At 40.4% G+C, this 23,034-nt stretch overlaps 1 protein-coding gene and 1 non-coding gene across 2 annotated transcripts in view; one reads left to right on the top strand and one right to left on the bottom strand.

Annotated features, from left to right (window-relative positions):
• LOC109566754 (phosphatidylinositol 3,4,5-trisphosphate 3-phosphatase TPTE2-like) overlaps nt 1–11,016 on the bottom strand; it is a 61,839-nt gene extending 50,823 nt beyond the window's left edge. The window contains exons 1-5 of the mRNA XM_070800155.1: nt 9,899–11,016; nt 8,714–8,805; nt 5,462–5,506; nt 4,626–4,679; nt 523–576 (exon numbers count right to left, since the gene is read on the bottom strand). Of these exons, the coding sequence (XP_070656256.1) occupies nt 523–576; nt 4,626–4,679; nt 5,462–5,506; nt 8,714–8,769 (209 nt within the window). The 5' untranslated portion in view covers nt 8,770–8,805; nt 9,899–11,016. The remainder of the gene's footprint in view (nt 1–522; nt 577–4,625; nt 4,680–5,461; nt 5,507–8,713; nt 8,806–9,898) is intronic.
• Nucleotides 11,017–16,806: 5,790 nt separating this feature from the next.
• On the top strand, nt 16,807–16,878 carry TRNAM-CAU (transfer RNA methionine (anticodon CAU)). The gene has a single exon. It is a non-coding gene; the product is annotated as a tRNA-Met (tRNA).
• The last annotated feature ends 6,156 nt before the right edge of the window (nt 16,879–23,034 follow it).

Below are 23,034 nucleotides of genomic sequence, written 5' to 3'. Positions count from 1 at the left end.
ACGCTAGAGCCTGTGCTCACAATGAGAGAAGCCACTGCAGTGAGAAGCCTGCTCGCTGAAGTGAAGAGCAGCCCCTGCTCACCACAACTAGAGAGAAACCCTTGCACAGCAACGAAGACCCAGTGCAGCCAAAAATAAAAATAAAAATTTTTAAAAGACCCCCTTTATGACCTGTCCATCTTTTTTCTACTTCAATTCAAAAGACAGGTGGGAGGGAGGTTTAAGAGCGAGGGGACATTTGTATATCTATGGCTGATTCATGTTGATGTATGGCAGAAACCAACACAATATTGTAAAGTAATTATTCTCCAATTAAAATTAAAAAACAAATTTTTTTTAAAGACAAAGAATGTTAGATATAGAATCTTACCATGAGAGAACTTCAGAAACAGTATCAAGGGAACTCTGCGTTCCCGTGCATGTTCCTAAAGGTGAACATCAAATCTCAACCTCTCTGTATATGTGTATTATGAATGTATGTATGTGTGCATATTACATACACATTTATTCATCATGGCTCACTTTGCATTGGAGAGGACTTCAGAGGATGCTGTTGTCCATGTACTCGGGGAAATGCTAAAGGATTAAAAACAGACAAAATAAGATGCCACAAGACTTGTAGACTGCAACTTCTTTAGTTCAGTTTGGCTATAATTGCCCTTGAACTTATACACTGGATAACTCTTAGAAATTTAGAAAATTCACATGTAAATAAGTTATTTGGAATCTGACATCTCATTTTTCCCAGACATGATTTCATATACATTTGTAATAAATATATTTGACCTGTCAAAAAAGTTAATGACTCAAGAATTGGCTGGTAGTTACTAGGAAGAAGGATTCCTTTTATGACCTGCTCCTCTCTTATTCAACTAGATTCAAGAAAGAAAGTTACCAATAGGTGTTACAGTGAGAAGATTTAATAACAATGTCAAAAATACCTTGTCATAGATACTCCTAAGAATGAATTTGAAAATTTCACCTCTTTTTCTTCCATATTTGTGTTTATATATTTGTGTTTGTATTGGTATGAGTATATAAATATGTGTATACATGTACATACTAAATGTATTGATCTTTCAAATTCATTTATATTTCATGTTTCATTGGCGGCATCCTCCTAGGTTTCTGATGTCCATTCATTCAGGGCATGCTAAAGGATTAAAGAGATGCATGGTTCATAGTATTTGCAGGGCAGCAATGGAGATGCAGACATACAGAACAGACTTGTGACACAAGAGGGAAGGAGAGGATGGGACAAGTGGAGAGAATGGCATGGAAACATATGCACAACCATACGTAAAATAGATAGCCAGCGGGAACTGCTGTGACTCAGGAGCTCAAACCCGGTGCTGTGTGACAGCCCAGAGGGTTGGAATGGGGTGGTTCAAGAGGGAGGGGAAATATATATACGTATGACTGATCATGTTGATGTATGACAGAAACCAACACAATATTGTAAAGCAATCTTCAGTTAAAAAATAAATTTAAAAAAACTAAAAAAAAAAAAATACATGATTCACATACCACATGTAATTCTGGACTTCCTTTAACCATCATCATACTGTCTTGATTATCATAGCTTTATACTAAGTTAAGTTGGTATTGTCAGTCCTCTGACTTTACTCTTCAATGTGTGGGTGCTATTCTGGGTCTTTTGCCTTCCCATATAAACTTTAGAATCAGTTTGCCAATACCCCAAAAATAACTTTCTGGGATTTTGATTCAGATTGCATTGAATCTACAATTTGGAAGAATCAACATCTTTACAATATTGAGACTTCCTTTATTGAAGATAAAGTCTCTGCCATTTATTTAGTTCTTTAATTTCATTCATAAGAACTTAGTTTCCTCATATACATCTTGTACATTTTACTGGGTAAATATATATTTAGGTATAAATCTATGGGGGGGGTCCTAATTTAAATGGTTCTCTGCTTTTAATTGCAAATTCCACTTGTTTGTTACTTGTATATGGGAAAGTAATCAGTTTTTGTATCAATATATTAAAGCAATTAGACAAGATTACAGGACACAAGCTTATTAGACCCAGTTTTTTTTTTAATCTATTCTTTTGGATTTTTCTTCATAGACAATCATGTCATCTGTGAACAAAGACATTTGTTTCCATTCCGTCGTGCATACTTTGATTTCCTTCTTATTGCTCATTACTATAATCCTCCTTGGAATTTTGAGTATGATGTTAAAAAGGAGTAATGGGGCAGAGAGCATCCTTGCCTTGTAACTCTCTGCAGAAAAGTTTCAAGTTTCTCACCATCACATATGATGCTACCTGTAGGGGTTTCGGAGGAGGCAATGGCACCCCACTCCAGTACTCTTGCCTGGAACATCCCATGGATGGAGGAGCCTGGTAGGCTGCAGTCCATGAGGTCGCTGTGGGTCGGACATGACTGAGCGACTTCATTTTCACTTTTCACTTTCATGCATTGGAGAAGGAAATGGCAACCCACTCCAGTGTTCTTGCCTGGAGAATCCCAGGGACGGGGGAGCCTGGTGGGCTGCCATCTATGGGGTCGCACAGAGTCGGACACGACTGAAGTGACTTAGCAGCAGCAGCAGGGGTTTTATGGCTGTGTTTTTTGTTTTTTTTTTTTTAAATCAAGTTGAGAACATTCCTCTCTATTCCTAGTTTGCTGAGTTTTTTTTTTTAATCATGAGTGTTAGATTTTGTCAAATGATTTTTCTGCATCAATCATTTTTTTCTTTTTAGCCTGTTGATGTGATGGATTACATTGATTGACTTTCAAATGTTGAACCAGCCTTGTCCATCCAAGTCCCACTTGGTCTAGGTATAAAATTTTTTATTTACATTGTAGGATTCAACTTGGCAACATTTTGTTTAGGATTTTTGCCTCTTATGTCCTATGCTTTTATTTTTTTGTAATGTTCTTATCTGGTTTTGGTAATGCTGACTTTAGACAATGAGTTAAATTTTTTCTCTGTGCTTTCTCTTCCTGGAACAGTTTAGAAAACTGACATCATTTTTTCCTTGAATGTTTGGTGGAATTGACCAGTGAAGCCATCTAGGCCTAGGGTCTGTTATGGAAGGTTTAGTCACTGATTCAATTTCTTTAACAGATTCAGGCCTGTTCAGGATGATCTTTGTATGAGCTTTGGTAGTATCTTTTAAAGCATTACTCCATTTCATGTAAGTTATCAACTTCGTGGGCTTGGAGTTGTTCATAATACTCCTTTATTATCCTTTCAATGTCCTGTGATCAGACATGATGATCCTCATTTCTGACAACAGCAATTTGTGTCTTCTGTCTCTTGTTTCTGTTAGTCTGGCCAAAGAGATACAAACTTTATTGCTTTTCAAAGAACCAGCTTTTGGCTTTGTCGATATTCTCTATTGATTTTTTGATTCCAGTTTCATTGATTTCTGCTCTTTTATTATCTCCTGCTTTTTTTAGGTTTATACTGGTCTTGTTTCCTATGCTGGAAGCTTATTGATTTTAGATCTTTCTTCTTTTTTAATATATGAATTCAGACTATAAATTTCCCCCTAATTACTGGCTTTGCTGCATTTCACAAATTTTGATAGCTCATGTTTTCATTTAGTTCAAAATATTTTAAAATTTCTCATGAGACTTCTGCTTTGACCCATGTGTTACTGAGAAGTATGCTGTTTAACCTCCAAGAATTTGGGGACTTGCAAACTATCTTTGTTACGGACTTCTAACTTCACTGTGGTCTGACAGCAAATTTTGTGTGATTCCTCTTCTTTTAAATTTGCTAAGGTGGGTTTCATGTCCCAGAATGTGATCTATATTGGTGAATGTTTCATGTGAGCTTAAGAAGAATACATTGAGTTGGCAAAAAAAAATTGTTCAGGCTTTTCCATAGGCTGTTATGGAAAAATCTGAATGAACTTCTGGGCCAACCCAACATTCTCTGCTCTTGTTAAATGACCTATTCTATAAATGTCAATTAGATGCAGTTGACTGAAGGTGCTGTTCAGTACCACTATCTTTATTGTCCGTAGTTATCCCTTTTCTTCTTGCCTCAGCATAAACCCTGTCTCCCCAGTGATGATATCCACCAACAGTTCCCACCCTTCAAAACGTCACACTGACTTATTCCTATGGATTACCAAAGTTATGGGCTTCCCTGATGGCTCAGATGGGAAAGACTCTGCCCACAATGTGGGAGACCAAGGTTTGATGGTTGAGTTGAGAAGATCCCTTGGAGAAGGGAATGGCGACCCACACCAGTATTCTTGCCTGGAGAGTTCCATGGACAGGGGAGACTGGCAAGTCCACAGGGTCACAAAGGGTTGGACACAAATGACTAACACTTTCACGGAAGTTAACATCTTCATTCCCACCATCAAGAAGAATTGTTCTATTTTACTTTAAATACCAATAGATAGAGAAACATCTCATTAATGATAGTCTATATGGAATAGTGATATAATGAATTTACCTGAATAAAGATTCCTCGAATCTAAAATACATAGTAAACATAACTTACTGAAATTCCTATCTTTATAGAAAGAATTCTAGATCATTGTCCAGAAAATTCTTCATTGCCATGGATAATCCCAAGACTGAATGTCTCCACCCCATCCTCCTGGACCCCTCACCCCTCAATAAATACCTCACCTTTCATAGATGGTATCATCATAGGCTCCTGATGTCAGTTCAACTGAGTTATCTCTAAGGAATTAAAAGCATACCATCAAACTCAAAATGACTTCATAGAGTTAACTAGTTACAAATAGTCTTCAATTTGTAAACTGATTTTTAACTCTAAAGATCTGTTTGAAATTTAGTTATCTGGCAATCAGTATTTCAATTTTCACTACAAACAGGGCTTTATTATAGTTGTAATGAGACCTTAGGGCTGTCTAAGCAACCTGGCAAAGTACAATTCTTTACCTCTAAACCTAACTCTATGTCTAACTGCATCAAGGTTGCTTTTACTTAAAATTCAACTTCAGTGTGCAGGTCTACTATCTTCCAGCCCCTTCTAAGTTCCTGATTATCAAGTCCCTCCCCTGCATCCTTACTTTTCTCGTATCCTGTAGTCCTTCCCTCAGTTTGGTTTAAAGAGCTACAAGCCTGGGGTAGGGACTCTCCAACATGACGGTGGGTTTACAGTTGGGACACCAGCTTTAGATGGGAGCAGAGCCCTGGAGGGTGAGGGCTAGAGCCGAGATCTATTAGGGTTTGCTCCTTTCTGCCTCTTTCTTCCTCCTCTCCTGGCACTCTGTAGCAGAGTCTCTCACACACATTCTTATAGTTTCCCAAGAGTTTTGGCTACTAGTTAATCAGGGTCACAAACAGACTATTAGTAAGGATTCTCCCACGTATGATCTCTTTTTTCCCATCTAGACCCCTAAATAAAGGTACTTATAAGAACATCCAGTCTTTTATGAAAAGAAACCTTCCTTGGCCATCAACACTCCCAATACCTTTTCACCACCCACATCACGCACCTCTTGTCAGCGTTGTCAGAGGAGCCTAAAGAGGCATCCATAACTCTGCCAAAGAGTGAAAAAAACAAACAAAAATATAAAGTCAGACAGTATGGAAGGCAATTAGTTGCTTCTTTCCAATAGAATTTCAGGACATGAAATGTAAACTCATGAATATGGAAAAAATTGAAGAAAGAGTTTCAGGGTATAGCACTGGACTTGAGACCACATCTGGGCTTATGTGTGTTTGTGAACATGCTAGAGAGAGAAGGAAAGAAGGGAGGTGTAGCATTAATTATTAAACCTTTCTTTCACATTTCGCAAACCATGCACACACTTGGAATCAATCTGGGAAACCAGAAAGAGCTGAGAGTGTACGAATGGGGAGATGGATCCAGTTGATAACTAGTAAAGGGATACAGGAAAAAAGAAAAGAAAATGCCAGAATGACAAATATTCCAATTCCAAGGACTTGTCCCTGGTCACCATTTGGTAGAGAAGAAACAGGTAAGTAGGTCAAGGATGGCCTATATAAAACTTTAATTTTTTTTTTTCTGACCTGGAAGTAGAGCATATTTATAATGATTCCTTTTTATTCTTCTCTGAATTATTCCAAAAAGATACCTGGTTATATTATCCAAAATCAAGACTTCCCACCACCGAATCACTGGCTTTATTAATTTAACCTTTCTACAACTCAGTTTCCTCATGTGTAAAATAAGACACATGAAAATGCACTTTGCATCCGTCAACTTCAGAAAATCATACTGAATAGCCACTATTTCACAAACATTAGTTTTTAGGCAGCCTACCTTCTTCAAATGTCATGTCCCCAAAACTCAGTATATATTTTAAATTTCAAAAACACCTCAAGATTCTAAAGTAATAACACTTCCATAATCCCCTGGGAAATGGTGGGTTTCTATCCAAGATGAGAAACAGCCGAAAACTACTGATACCAAAGTCAAATGAAAGTATGGATTCCAAGAAATAACAAACCCTGGAAGGCTAAGGAGTACCTTAGCTGGTGGACAGACAGGGGCAGACTGGAGTAGCCCAGTGGGAGGGGAAATTTTAAGTTCAGTTCATGCCTTTCCCTTGAGTTGCTTGGAGACAATAAATGAGTTCTTAGAAACCAGTAGCAATTACCCAGATGTTGTTAATATAAAACGAGGGTAGCAGGGGTTTCCTGGTGGTCTAGTGGTTAAGAATCCATCTGCCAATGCAGGGGACACAGGAAGATCCTACATGCCTCGGGGCAACTAAGCCTGTGCACCACAACCACTGATCCTGCACTCTGCAGCGTAAGAAGCCACCGCAGTGAGATACCTGCACGCAACTATGGAAAAACTACCCGCCCCCCTCACTCCAACTACAGAAAGCTGGAGTGCAGCAACGAGACCCAGCGCAGCCATAGATAAATAGGCAAAAGTGTTGGAAAGAAAAATCAAAAGAGGGTAACATTAGGTTAGCTGATGAAAACAGGGAGGGGCCGAAGAGCAATACTTCATCCTCCCCCTCCCCCCCATCTCCAAAGCTCCAAATGACAACCTAGGGTGACTGCCTTCTCCAAAGTTTCCTTGCCCAGAGCTTAAAGGTGACGGTATGAATTGATGCTTTCAAATTGTGGTGCTGGAGAAGACTCTTGAGAATTTCTTGGACAGCAAGGAGATCCAACCAGTCAATCCTAAAGGAAATCAACCCTGAATATTCATTGGAAGGACTGAGGCTGAAGCTGAAGCCCCAATACTTGGGCTACATGGTGCGAAGAGCTGACTCATTGGGAAGACCCTGAGGCTGGGAAAGATTGAAGGCAAAAGGAGAAGGGGAAGCAGAGGATGAGATGGTTAGATAGCATCCTTGACTCGATGGACATGAATCTGAGCAAACTCCAGGAAGATTCCACATGCCACGGAGCAAGTAAGCCCACGTGCCACAACTACTGAGCCTGCGCCTTAGAGCCTGCGCTCTGCAACAAGAGAAGCCACCGCAATGAGAAGCCCACGCACTGCAAGTAGAGGGTAGCCCCTGCTCACAGTAACTAGAGAAAGCCCGAGTAGCAACAAAGACCCAGTGCAGTCACACATAAATAAAATTATTAAATAAAAGAAAGAAAAAACCCCAGAGGAAACGTTACGTGTCAAAGTAGAATTGTTGGATATAAAGAATCCATTCACGGGATATTAACTAGTTTGGGTACGTGTGAAAAGCAAAATAGAGTTGGAAAGTGAGATTGAGAAACTCCCAGAAAATAGAAAAGAATAAAGTCAATGGATATGTTCTTATCCTCCATTTCTAACATCTGGAATACAGACATCTGAGAATGAGAAAACATGGAACAGAAAAGGCTGAGAAAAAATAAAGATAAATTTCCCCAAATTATGCCAAGAAATTGTCTTTCACCTTACATTTTTTTTTCAAATGTACAATCCAGGGATTTAATCAATTATAGAACATTTTCATCCCCACAATGAGATCCCTTCTGTTCATTTATAATTAATCCTGTTCCCACCCCTAGCCAACTGTGAATCTACTTTGTCTCCATAGATTTGTCTTTCCTAGACATTTCACATAAGTGGAATCACACAATTTACTGTCTCTTGTATCTGACTTCATTTCACATCAAAAAATGTTTGAGGCTCACCCATGACATAACATGGATGCAGTCTACTCCTTGTAATTGCTGAATTGTAATCCCAATGTTCACTTTACAAATATTTAAATGGTATTTACTAAAAAGTGCCAGGCATTATGCTGATACTTTCCAAATACTATTGCAATTGGTCCTCAACACATCTCTTGAGATAGTTACTATTTTTCATGGATAGTTACAATTCATGGATCTCAAAAATTTGTATATTTCCAACATCCATTAAGCTGATTTGAAAATCTCACTAATAAAAATGCATTTGCAGGAATTAGCAATGTTTCAGGTTTTAATGGAGATGGAACAACTGAAGCCCTTGTGGCCGTCCCTGGAAATGTTCACCACCCTAGACAGAACTTCCTCCAGTAAAGCAACCAGTCACCCCTAGAGGAGAAGTTTACAGGGACTATGACTGTCACGTGTATATTATTACTGGTACACTGCTTCAGCTGTGGTATTTTTTAAGGAAAACACAGGCATACAACAAGGTCTTTAAATTTTGAATTTGCCAATTCATTTGCATACAGTTTACACTTATTATAAAAGAAGGTACAGGTATATTCCCTATTCTATTAAGGGCTGAGAATTATGCTTAAAATTCAGCAAATTTGAACCTTATCACTTACTTATTTTTTGGATGCATGAGCCAGGCACTTAAAGAATTCTTCTTTAATCCCTGCATGGTTTGTTTCGTGGATGAATTTAATCTACAGTTAATCTAAGAAAAGCAAAAGCACACATCCATTATATATTTGATATGTTTAAAACACATATGATATCCCCCCAACTGGGAAGAAAGTCACACATATGACTTACTAGGTAAGGATCAGCATTTCTGAAGTCTTGAATCCACAAATACAAAATCTGCAATACTGTGCAATTTTATATATCCTGTGAAACACGCATTGTGCATTTGCCCTTAGAATTTTAGCTCAAAAAATAGGGGAAAACATTTTGTGTATGTGTTCAATAAAATTTAAGTTTAGCTCAAGCACAGTTCAGTTCAGTTGCTCAGTCATGTTCGAATCTTTGCGACACCACGGACTGCAGCATGTCAGGCTTCCCTGTTTATCACAAACTGCCAGAGCTTTCTCAAATTCATGTCCATCCAGTCAGTTATGCCATCCAACCATCTCATCCTCTGTCGTCCCCTTCTTCTCCTGCCTTCAATCATTCCCAGCATCAGGATTTTTTCCAATGAGTCAGTTCTTTGCATCAGGTGGCCAAAGGACTGGAGCTCAAGCACAGGACTCTTTAAAAAAATTACCCACTTGCTACCTGGGACCCAGAAAGTGAAACAAAACCATTTCAAACCAATTTTACATCAGAGTGACTTATATTTCCATCCTAGAATGTTCTCTGTAGAATAAATCACAGGAATGAGAAAGCAAAAAAATGTGAACCTCAGCATTTCACAGGGCAGATTTCATGCACAAAAACTGTAAGTCACAGAATAAAAGCCACTGCCAAGTATTAATACATCGCCAAGTTAACAAGTAGTAATATTATGTCCACCTGAGGCAAGCAGAAATGTGCCACAAGCCCCTCAATTCTGGGCAAGGAGAGAAAAATAAACAAATAGAACAAAATCTTTCCCCTACAACAGACCAGTTTGTGCATCAGTGTTGATTTTGAGGCTTGGGGTCCAGCCATCTGTGAACTCCAAACCTTTAAGGGACACTAGCTCATGCGCAGTGGGAGTATGAAGCCCAAAGTTTGGACGCTGTGGCCCCAAGAGCCCGGATGGCCGTGGGAGAGCCAGCCTGGTTCTGGGGGGCCGCCCCCTCCTTGCTGGTGCGGCATCCGCTTACCTGCAGGCAAGGCTGCTGTAGCGGAGGTGCTGCGTCCTGGATGGAGCTGGGGCTGTGGGGCGGTGGGGCGCATTTTGTGACTTGGGTACTTTTCCTAAGCAGGAGCGAACTTTACTCAAGATCCTGGTAGCAATTTCTCTCCTACTGCCTTTCAGGATAATGCCTCCCCCTGCCACATCCTTCTTCCCATGCTTTCCTATTTTTTAATGTCCCCAGATCAAGTGCGGTAAATCCAATCTCAGCCCAATTCCTGCCAGCCTACAGAAGCCTAGTGCCCCTACTCCCTCCACCCTCATGACCCCTGAGGGTGAGATAGGGGGCTCCGCAAATGCCCTGGGAGGTGAGAGGAATGTTAACTAGGGTTCCCCACAGCTAAGCACAAGGCAAGCCTTCCTGTCAGCGGGCCCAAAGACCCCTAACCTGACCCTTCTCCTGATCCTTCCTCCTCCCCGCACCCTCCATCTGTCCCTGTAAAATGTTCTACTCCTCTTACTCTGTGAGGGTGGAAGGGCAACATTAGCTACATAAAGGGCAGAGGGTGTGATGGGACGTCCTCAGCCAGAGGCCCCCACCCTAGGCCTTTACCTGCTGCTGCTAACAAGGCAGTACTAGAATAAGAACCCTGTGTCCATGGCAACCCTAGACAACAGATTCCAGGTGGTCCTGAGATGTAGTAGAGTGAGGAATACAATGAACTTGGTTCCAGGCAGCAGGGACTTAAAAAGAGACTTTCCCTTAAAGACGGGTGTAGGGGTACCAAGATCAAAGATCCCAGGATAAGCATCTCAGAGCAGATCTTCTCTGCTGTTACTTTCCCTTTTGCATCTAACGAAGGGGCTCTTCTTCCATATTCTGATTCTGAAGATTAGATTGAGGTTTTGGCTTCCCCATAGGTTGGCAAGAATGACCAGCGAGCTGAATATTTTCTGGCTAATATTAACTTTAAGTAAAATAGATTGATATAGGAATGAGGAGCACAAAAATTCATTTTACTCAAGCTATCAATTCGTAAGATTGAAAAGAAGCAGTCAAATATTAGTTGTAAATTAAAACTATACCCATTTTCCTGGTAGAGTAAATCTGAAAGGTGTAAACAAATACCAAACGAATGAAAACAAATATGGAAAAAAAGCTTTTACACTTCAGGGTTTTTTTTTTTTTTTTTTTTGGTGGGATCTTAGTTCCCTGACCAGGGATTGAACCCAGGCCATGGAAGAGAAAGCACCAAGTCCTAACTGGTGGATTCCCAGCGAATTTCTGGAAAAAAAAAAAAAAAAAGTTTTTAAAACCTTAGTGAAACATTAGCAATTTTGTATGAAACTACAATATAAAATTTACCCCCAAAAGAAGAATAAAGATCAGTTTGACAGTCTGTATTGGTACATGTTATGAAGCTGTAAGTGGTCAGTTGAAGAGATAGAAAAGAGATTAAAGTCATATTAATTTAGTAGTATATCTATAAAGCACTTTGCAAGTTACAAAAATTAATAAAACATGGTCACTGACTTCAGTGTCAGATTGACGACCTTAAGGCCAGACCATTTTGAAATATGCCAAGCATCCTACTTTCTGTGAGAAAGACCTGCCCTTGACCAGAGCCTCATCTGACCTTGAAGAAGGACAGTAACACAACCCCAGCCCCTCCAGCTTTTCTGTCTCACACGAGAATTAAAAAAGACTAAGAAACTCTTCCGAAGATCACAGCCCTTGTTTATGTTTTAATTTTTTGTTGCTGAAAACTAGACTTTTAAAGTAAATGTAATAACTAAAAATCAGATTTTCCCTTTTCTCTAGGGTTTATTGCTGTTGTTTGTTGTTAAGTGATTTTTCTGAACTCTGTTCTTCGTACAGTATGACCACTAAAGTCAGCTTGGTCAGCTAGTAATTAGAGATTACCTCAGGTGCCCAGAACCGGTAAGTCTCTCAGTGGTTACCATTCCAGAAAGAGAAAATGGCTCCAGGCACCATCTTGTCTCTGTCTCAGCTCCTTGTGCTTAGATCTCTGGGGCAGTCTTCTCCCTTCTGTGCTGCCTGCTCCTCCTCTCTACCCTCACTTCCCCACACTAATTCTTGCTTAACTTTGCTTTTTCTCTTAAACTCTTCCCCCCCTCTCCCTTTTCCTCTGAACTTTTCAGAACCCATCCCTTTAAAATTAGGCCTACTGAGGATCCAGAGACCAAACCCTTAATTTCTTCTACTCTCTGAACGAAAGCTGAACTTTGAGCTATAGTCGTAGATTTTTTTCCCCCCACAGTAATCCAAAGAACCTCACAGACTTGCAGAGGAATTTTATGTTACTCAAATTTAGCAACCTGGTATCTCTGACTTTTACCAGCCAGTTCATAGGCTTCTTGGCTAAGGATAGGCCCAGCATTGAATTAAAACTGCTAACTGGGAAAATGCTGAAAGGTACCTAGAAATACAACTGGTAAAGCGTTACTGAACCAAGGTTGTTTGCCCAGCATGCAGCAAGCCAAATGCTGAGACACCGAAGTTTGCAGCAAAGAAAGGGTTTACTTACAAGGTGGCCGAGCGAGAAGATGAAGTCTCAAATCCACTTCCTCAAAGGCGAGGGGCTGGAGGTATTCTTTGGGATAAAACTGAAGCTAATTGGAGACAATAAAATATGAGGTGACCTTCATTCTGGCCTAGACAGAACTAAGCTACAGGCTTCTTCACAATAGGTATACTCAGAACATGCTCTGCGGATGGAGTGTTCAGCCCTCTGAAGTCAAAAGGTCACGGAGCATGCCCAGTTGAAGGGTCAGGGGGTCTTAACTAGTTAGAGCTCAAATTGGGCTCAGCTGATTTCAAGTTTTGGAAAACAACTCAGGCAAACCTCTTATTGTTTAGGCTACTTGACTCTTGGAGGATCTGCACATTTTTATAAAAACAATTAAAAGGAACTTAATCAGTGGAAGCAGGTTTCAGGTGTAACAGATCTGATGACTACCTTCTGTTTCAAAACTAGCCTGCTAAGTCATACGCTCAGGCTCAAAAATCACTAGATGGCTTCCTGGAGCAATTCCTAGCATTTTCCCAAAGTCTGTTGAACAAATTTCAGGCTTGCAGACAAAAATCTGATGAGCCTGTTCATGACTATTACGATCGATTTCAGATAGTTTTAAATGATAATTCTGACCTTCCTTCAGATGCTAATTCTAATCAGGTAGATTTTCACTCTATTTATTTACAGGCTAAACCAGGACATTTCCCTGCTAGTAAAAAGGACCAAGAGAAATCGGAAACTATGTCCACTCCAAATTTAATTAATCTGGCAAACCAGCTCTCTTGAGCACTACAGGAGTCACCTAAGTGGAAGGCCACCAAAAGTCTTAATCTTCAACTCCAGCAAATGAAAAGCAAGACCCTCCTAATTTCTGCTAGGATTGCAGAGAGCCGGGACTTTGGGAAAGAGACACTTAAACTCTTCGGGCACTTGTAACCCTCTCAGGGGCCTTTCCAGCTAGCTCTCAGTTCTCAATGATGGAGCCCTGAGGAGTAACACAGGCTCTTCCCAATCTTCCCTCCAAGTGGTTTACAGACACATTTCTCTAAATTGGGGCTGAATCTCCTCCAGTCCTAACTGACATCCGAGTTAAGCTCGTGGTGTACAAGCCCACTACTATAAAGCAGCCCCTGCCCTGGAGTAGTAGAACAGTTCAAACAGTGGAGACCTCCAGTGAACCTCAAGATGCCTTTGTCTCTGAGCCTACTTGCTTCTGTTTAGGACCTTTGAGAGACACAGACCCTTTTCTCCTTAGTTCTTCCACTGCTATCCATGTATAAGCCTGAGACTTCTTAAAGAAGTATCATGCCAGAATTTCCTTCTCTCAAAAGGAGGGGGTGGGGAGATAATTCTATAATTTGACAGTACTTATCAAAGCAGCCAATCAGATGAGTTAAATGATGCTGTGACATCTTTTATTTGCTCTATCTAGAGCTGATCCTGGGAACACTGATTATTTGTTCCTATTGAATCAGCCATCACCCTCCTTACAGACAAAATCTCCACTGGTATTGGCAAAATTCACAGTGTACCTCCCATCAAGATTCAGAGAGATCCCTGAAAAACTCCCCAGAATTAATCAATAGCCTATGAGAAAAGAAGCCCTGGGAGAAGGCAATGGCACCCCACTCCAGTACTCTTGCCTGGAAAATCCCATGGACGGAGGGGCCTGGTGCACTGCAGTCCACGGGGTCGCAAAGAGTCGGACAGGACTGAGCGACTTCACTTTCACTTTTCACTTTCATGCATTGGAGAAGGAAATGGCAACCCACTCCAGTGTTCTTGCCTGGAGAATCCCAGGGACGGGGGAGCCTGGTGGGCTGCCGTCTATGGGGTCGCACGGAGTCGGACACGACTGAAGTGACTTAGCAGCAGCAGCAGCAAAGCCCTTCAAGGCACAAAACCCATAATAGAAGATTACAGATTTCAGAGTCTCTCTCTCTCTTTTACTAATCCCTGTAATATTCTTATTTCACCTGTGGGGAAACCTAAGGGTGAGGGTAGAAGTTTGTCTAGGACTTCTGAACAAGAAATAACATTGTTCTACCTAGACACCATATTGTTCTTAACTCTCATATATCACTATCATCCATTTCCACTGGAAGCAAATTCTTTACATAACAGTTTTTTTTAAGGTTTTATATATCTTTATTTTTATTGACATTTAGTTGATTTACAACATTTTGAGTTTGGGGTGTACAACATAGTGATTGAATTTTTAAAGGTTATACTCCATTTATAGCTACTCTAAAATATTGGCTATATTTCCTATTTTGCCATTTTTACTGAAACTACTTCCAAAAGTACTTTTAAATACATTACTAAATTCACAAGAAAGTAAGCAAAGTACTAAATAATCACACGGACATATTCACACTTACTTATACTTGAAAGTCGCTCAGTCGTGTCAGAATTCTCTAGGCCAGAATACTGGAGTGGGTAGCCTTCCCCTTCTCCAGGGGATCTTCCCCACCCAGGTCTCCTACATTGCGGGCAGATTCTTTACCAGCTGAGCCACAAGGAAAGCCCAAGAATACTGGAGTGGGTAGCCTATCCCTTCTCCAGCAGCTCTTCCCGACCCAGGAATCGAACCAGGGTCTCCTGCATTGCAGGTGAATGCTTTACCAATTGAACTATCAGGGAAGCTCTACTTATACTTACTCAAGTGGTAAATCAACACAGAAACCAGGAATGTCCTGGATGTGTTCTAAAACCCCAAATCTAGAGCTCTGTGGTTTAATATTGTGGTTGCCTGAATGCCTGTAAACATAATGCTTACAAAAAACAAAAAGATGTGAAATGAGATGTAAAGAGAGGACTTTGACATATTCCTGGAAATATAGAGTTCTGTTGGTTAACCAAGTAACAGGATTTGAACCTGACAAAGTGGGCAGCTGAATCCAACACCTTCACATAGATCCAGGCACCCAAATTGGCTACATATGTTAATTTCTTCAGTATATTTTCTTGGAGCCTGGAAGCCCAAGGTCAAAGTGTCAGCAAGGGTGGTTTCTCCAACACCTCTCTCCTTGGCTTGCAGACACCTTCTTTCTGGTTCTCAAAGTGCATGGCTTTTCCTCTGTGCATACTTTTCTAATGGCGTGTTTTATTGTTGTTTGATTGGGCTAAATGGCTATATTAGAGAAAGCCAGGATTACAAAGGATTTGGGAGTTGACATCTGGGCCTTTCTTCTTCCCAAAGGTGGGCACAATATCGACAAAGCTCCGGTTGTACTGCATATGCCTCTTGGCCCAGACCATCTTTTTCTCCTGTTTGGCCACCTTGGGAGTCTGATGTCTTACTTACCCAGCACCAGCCAGGTGCCACCAGGATATGGTGGCAAAGTGAACCAACAAACAAATCAGTTTCTCTCTGCTGACAGTGGATTTAAAAGTATTAATAAATTTATAATCTTCCCCAATGTTTTGTAACTAGCTTTACTCTCATGCTGGGATTTGAGTGTACTCCACCTTCAAAAATAGAACTACCATATGATCCAGAAATTCCACTCCTGGGTGTATATTCAAAGAAGAAAAAAAACACTAATTTAAAAAAAATTCATCGCAGTGTTCACAGCAGCATTATTTACAATAGTCATGGAAGCAATCTAAGTGTCCATTAACAGATGAATGGATAAAGAAGATGTGGTGTGTGTGTATATATATATATATAAGATTGAATACTACTCAGCCATAAAAGAAAAAAAAATGGAATTTTGCCTTTTGCACAACACAGATGGACTTGGAGGATGTGCTTAGTGAAACAAGTCAGAGCAAGACAAATACTGTATGACATTGCTTATATGTAGAATCCAAAACATAAAGCAAACTAGTGAATATAACATAAAAGAAACAAGACACAGATATAGAGAATGATGTAGGGACTTAAAGAAATGAAAGTGTTAGTTGCTTAGTCGTGTTTGACTCCTTGCTACCCCCATGGACTGTAGCCAACCAGGCTCTTCTGTCCATGGAATTCTCCAGGCAAGAATGCTGGAGTGGGTAGCCATTCCCTTCTCCAGATCTTCCTGACCCTGGGATCAAACCCGGATCTCCTGCATTGCAAACCTGGGTCTCCTGCATGGGCAGGCAGATTCTTTACCATCTGAGCCACTAGGGAAAATCACATAGTGATTACTAGCAGGATCATGCATTGGAAAAGGAAATGGCGACCCACTCCAGTGTTCTTACCTGGAGAATCCCAGGGACGGGAAGCCTGGTGGGCTGCCAACTATGGGGTCGCACAGAGTCGGACACGACTGAAGCGACTTAGCAGCAGCAGCAGCAGCAGCTGGGCAGGGGGAGGGGGATGTGGGGTTTAATGGGGTTAGGAAATTAAGAGCTACAAATTACTATGTACAGAATGAATACGTTACAAGGATGTATGGTACAGTACACCAGCAGAGTGGCGCAGCGGAAGCGTGCTGGGCCCATAACCCAGAGGTCGATGGATCGAAACCATCCTCTGCTAAGGTGGGGTTCTTTTCCTCCTAAAGAGATCTTTAGGAGTAGAGAAGAGAGTTTATTAGGAAATTTGCCAGTGTATATCTTCTTTAGTCAAGTGTTTAGGTCACTTTTTTGGGGTTCCCCTGGTGGCTCAGATGGTAAAGAATCTGCCTGCAATGCAGGAGACCAGGGTTTGATCCCTGGGTTGGGAAGATCTCCCGGAGAAGGGAATGGCTACCCACTCCAATATTCTTGCCTGGAGAATCCCATGGACAGAGGAGCCTGGCAGGCTACAGTCCATGGGATCGCAAAGAGTCAGACACAACTGAGTGACTAACACTTTCACTTCACTTTTCACAGGGAATATAGCCAATATTTTGTAATAACTATAAATGAAGTATGTAACTTTAAAATTGAACCACTATGTTGAAACTCATATAATATTGCAAATCAACTACACATCAGTAATGATAAATAAAAATATATAAAAACCTTAAAAACATTTAAAAAGAAATAAAATACTGTTGATGGAACAACTACCAAAATATACTAAAATTTTGGACTGAAGAAAATCCTATGGAACATTCTGTTCTTAACATTCTTAAAGTGAGGTATGAAAGAACTGTATTTGCCTCTTTTTTCTCTAGTAGCATAAAAAAAGAGGCAAATACAATTCTCGGACATGACTGAGTGACTTCACTTTCACTTTTCACTTTCACGCATTGGAGAAGGAAATGGCAACCCACTCCAGTGTTCTTGCCTGGAGAATCCCAGGGACGGGGAGCCTGATGGGCTGCCGTCTATGGGGTCGCACAGAGTCGGACACGACTGAAGTGACTTAGCAGCAGCAGACTTTCTCCACTTTGTCATATTCAGTGTTCTTTTATTAGCATAATATACCTTATTATAAGTATGCTTATGTATCTTTTTATACCAAACAATGTTTGTTAAAATATCACTTAAAGTTTTTTTTTGTTTTAAAACATAGTTTTTATTGAAGCATAGCATAGGGTAATGCTCATAATATTTATCATCAAATTTTGCATTTATGAAAAACCAATATGTATCACACTTAGCTGAGTCCCAAAGTAGAATATATATGGAGCTTACATAGTAACTATTTATTTCTTTTGCTTAATTTTTCTTTCTTTCTTTTTTGTGCATATCCTTGTATATTGGTCTTTCATTTCTGCAAGAAGATTTCTCAAAAGTGGAATTACTGGATCAAAAAATATGTACATTGACGTTTTGAAGCATAACAATAAAATAAAAATCCACGTGCCCATGACCTCACACAGAATGAAAACTTTCTAATCCTGTGGAAGCCTCTGGAGGTTTTACTCTGATCCATTCCTCTTGTCTCTCCAGAGAGGCAACCATTCTTCCGAAGGTTTGTTTTTTGGTTGTTTCTAATTTTTTGGCAATGCTATGTACCATAAAGGATCTTAGTTCCCTGACCAAGGATCGAACCTGAGTCCCCTGCAGTGGAAGCATGGAGTCCTAACCAGTGGACCACGAGGTAAGTCACTCTTCTGAAGTATTTTATGTTCATGACTCCCTTGCTTTGCTTTATAATCTAAGTAGACAGGTATTTAAACAATACACCATTTTGCTATAATATTCTGAAGTTTTACAATAATGGGTATCATGATGCGATGATATTTATCCTGAAGCACATTTTGATCACTAAAAACCACTTGATAAATATTAATTAAATTGGGGACTTTCCTGGTGGTCTGGTGGTTAAGACTTTGCCTTCCAATGCAGGGGGTGTGGGTTTGATCCCTGGTTGGGGAGCTAAGATACCACATGCCTTGTGGCCAAAAAAACCAAAATATAAAACAGAAATGATATGATAACAAATTCAATAAAGACTTTAAAAATGGTCCACATTTAAAAACAAAAACTCTTAAAAAATTAAATTGCTGGGGTTGTTTGCATTGTTTACAAAAATGTTATTCCATAAAATATCTAAATAGTATTTTGTGTTAATAAATATCAGTGGCTCTTTGATTTAAAGGTAGTAAAATATAAGCTAATTGTAAAAGTTTTCCATATATTCACATTATTTTCCAGTGACATGATACTGCCCATATATTTAGAAATAGATTATTTTGGCAAGAAAAAGATTGGTGAATTCTAGAAAGTACAAAGTAGACACAAATGAAGGTTTTTGAACCTAGAAAGGGAAGGGTCATTTTCTATAAATGATTTTTTCACTGTTTCTCATATTCATAGTTATCTTAATTACTGTATTACCAGTTGGCTTCACTAGATGGAGCTATGGCTGTGCTGTGCTTAGTAGCTCAGTCGTGTCTGACTCTTGGCTACCCAATGACTGCCTGTAGCCAGCCAGGCTGCTTGGTTCATGGGCTTCTCCAGGCAAAAATACTGGAGTGGGTTGCCATGCCTTCCTTCAGGGGATCTTCCCAACCCAGGAATCAAACCCAGGTCTCCCGCATTGCAGGCAGATTCTCTACCATCTGAGCCACCAGGGAAGCCCAGATGGAACCACGAGGTATAATAATTACAAATGCCTTCAGAAAGTAAAAATAACTCAATATCCTGAGAAGATAATTATTTGTAGAGGAGAAACTATCACTTGTAGATGTCATTTTAAAGGATATAATCTTCTATCACATGGTTTGTCATGAATTGTCCGCTCCAGGGAGAAACATCTGCTTTGGGGTTGACAATGAGGAGTTTACCAGCTAGTAACAGTTCATTAATGAACTGAGCGGACTCCTTCATTTATTCACCTGGGCATTTATTTTTTCATTCACTGACCAAGCATTTATCAACCACCGAGTGTGCCCAGCCCTGCTAGGCACTGGGGATATAGAAATAAACCCCACTGGGATTGTAGACACAATCCCAGTCTTCAGGAACCTCACAGCCTAAGTCAAGTAGGGGAGGTGAGTACACAAGCCATCAATTACAGTACATTTGGGAGAGAATGAGAGAATCAGTTAACACAAGATTCAGTGGTGGCATCAAGAAAGAAATGGCTAGCTCTGACCAAGTAGGAAGACATGCCTAGAACAGTCAAAGATGGAAAGAAAACTTGGTGAATGCTGAACCAACTGAGTACTCATGGGGACAGAAAGGAGATGATGAGAAGGAGATAGGTTATGTTGGACATAATGGCTAAATGATTGTGGGGATCAGAGGGGAGGAAGAAACTTCGTAAATCCTTCCTAAATCCTTTAAGACAAGTGCTGAGGGTGTCAGGATAAAAATTCAACATGACTCTGAGAAATCGAAAATGAGTTTAAGAAAGCACCTCTTTCATATCTTAAATTGTAGACAGCCTCCCCACCCTTCCCCTATTCTTGAGATCTCACCCCATTCTCTGTTTACTGTGGCGTGTGAATTTGTTCTTTCTGCCAAATGAGTCAGTGTCAGATTTGTGCTGACATGTATTAAATTTCCTGTAAGAAACTAGTGTGTCATATCTCTTTCACTGCTCTCTCTCTCTGTCCTCTCTCTCTTTGAATCTCTTTCTCTCTCACACACACACAGGGGCAAGTATGTAGAAAAAAGTGCAGAGTCATTTGTAGACAGTTAAAAAGATATAGAAGCACTGTTCCTATAACAGCAAAATAATCCCTCACTAAACCCCCAGAAGTACTGTATTTGATATCCTTAAGTGTTTCTGAATCTTGGAATGGAATGTGGGCTTTACTGCATATATTCACATTATGATATATATTCATCTATTTGAAGTTTTCTAAGTTGTTTTTAAGTTACATTATTTATGAAAAAGATTAGAAAACTAGAAGTTTCATTTCTGTTTCCAGTCTTCCTTTTAATTTCCACTGTGAACGTAGCTCTGTTTTCAATTAACATCGCTATGTATAACTTTATCCATCCCCTAACACAGGGAGTGTAATAACACATCCTCAATGAGCATGTGAGACTTAGCCCGAAACCAACTCGCCACGACCCCATAAATCAGTCCGAACAGCTGCTGGAGGCAAGAGAGAGAATGGGAGATAAGGAAAAGAAGCCAAACTCACAACGAGCAACTTCCCTTCAGGCAGAGTGGATTAAGTGCCAGAAAAATTAAGGACTTCGCTGGTGGTCCAGCGGTTGGGATTCCATGCGTCCACTACAGGGGCACAGGTTCGATCCCTGATCAGGGAAGATCCTTCATGCCACTCAGCGTGGCCCTCCCCTCGCCACCCCAAGAAAAACCAAACCAATAGAATGGCATGATCAAGTTTGTTAATTATAGCCACGGAGTCAAGAATACATTGAAAATCACTGAGGAAAGTACATCAACTATACTTCAATTTAAACAAACAAAAACCTTGGACTGAAAAACAAAACAAAACAAAAACTTAAAACTTCAAAAATTCTAACTTCCTTTTGAAATGTTTGTAGGTTTTCGGATTTGCCTAGTCGTGTAGCAGAAAGAACTCAGATGTGCCTATTTGAGTCCCGTCCAGCGTCTCCCAGCCTCCCTCTCCATTCTTCATCAATATCCACTCCATCCCCTTTTCTGCCCTCCAGTCCACTTCTCTGTCTTCCCACCCTCCTGCTACCTCCTGCCCGGATCATCCCTGTGGGACAATTAACGTGGACAGAGGAGCATCAGGAGTAACCACAAGCCGATGCTGAATGACAAGTACAAACTCCACCTATCTGTACAGTGTGTTTCTGAGAAAAGTGTACTAAACAGTCAAGTCAAATGTGTTTAAGACATAACATGAGCTGATGGAAGGGGCATGAGACGCTTATGACAAAGTCTTGGCTCAGAGGGTTCTTCAGAGAAGCAGTTGATTCTAGGGCTGGGGTAGGCAGAATGTAATTGAGCCTGGAAAATTGTGTGTCAGAAAATAAAGAAGTACTCGGGCTTCCCTGGTGTTCCAGTGACTAAGACTCTGTCCTCCCAATGCAGGGGGCTGGATTCAATCCCTGGTCGGGGAACTAGGTCCCCCATGCTGCAACTGAGACCCAGCACAGCCAAATAAAGAAATTAAAATTTTAAAAACATAGTCTTTAAAAAAAATGAAGAAAAGAATGAAGTACTCAAACCAGCAACATAGTCCCACAAGCAACATAACCCCACAATGATGAGGTACGACAAAAGGATATGTGAGCCAACCTAAAGGAGTCCCCAGTGGCCAAAGTTGGAACAATTTGAGCAACAAAGTATATAATGATAACATTGGGTTATGATCCACAGAACAAAATAAATATCCATCCAGCTATTAGTACAAAGATATCTCTATTTCCATCTATCTATAACAAAATCACTATTAGGTAAACATTATCATAATAATTGTTGCAGGTAAAATCCACTGCTGCTGCTGCTGCTAAGTCACTTCAGTCGTGTCCGACTCTGTGCGACCCCATAGACGGCAGCCCACCAGGCTCCCCCATCCCTGGGATTCTCCAGGCAAGAACACTGGAGTGGGTTGCCATTTCCTTCTCCAATGCATGCATGCATGCTAAGTCACTTCAGTCATGTCCAACTCTGTGCGACCCTATGTACAGCAGCCCTTGAGACTCCTCTGTCCACAGGATTCTCTAGGCAAGAATACTGGAGTGGGTTTCCATTTCCTTCTCCAACTGATAAATACTAAAATCTACAGGTGAAAGTTTGAGGAAAATTAGGATATTAGCATCATCTCAATGTAGCTCCGCTAAGATGTCCATCAATTACAAAGGGGAAAATAAGAGTAGAGAAACCTGACAGATGCCACCTTAACCAAGTGATCAAGGATAATATCACCAGTAACAGGACATACCAACGTTGTGTATTTTCTAATATAATGCACTGAGAAGGACACTTTGCCTCAAACGTAAACTCAGTCTAATGGTGAAGAAACATTAGACGAACCCCAAATGAATGACATTCTACAAGATATCTGGCCAGTACTCTTCAAGAGTGTCAAGGTCATGGAAGACAAAGATTGAGGAGTTCTCCCAAACTGGAAGAAACTAAGAAGGCATAATAATTCAATGCACTGTGAGATTCTGAATTGGATCCCAGAATGACAGACAAAGAGATGCTAGAAGGAAAAATGATGAAATGTGAAGGTCTGTAGTTTAATTAATAGGACTATAACAATGTTTTCTGATTTTGATCATTGAACTGTGGTTGTCTGTTAACATTAAGAGGGGGCTAGAGGAAGGTAGCAGAGAAGGCAATGGCACCCCACTCCAGTACTCT

This window comes from Bos indicus, chromosome 12 (assembly GCF_029378745.1).
Source record: "Bos indicus isolate NIAB-ARS_2022 breed Sahiwal x Tharparkar chromosome 12, NIAB-ARS_B.indTharparkar_mat_pri_1.0, whole genome shotgun sequence".
NCBI lineage: Eukaryota > Metazoa > Chordata > Mammalia > Artiodactyla > Bovidae > Bos > Bos indicus.
Note: the sequence above shows the minus strand (reverse complement) of the source record. Positions and strands in the feature narration are given on the sequence as shown.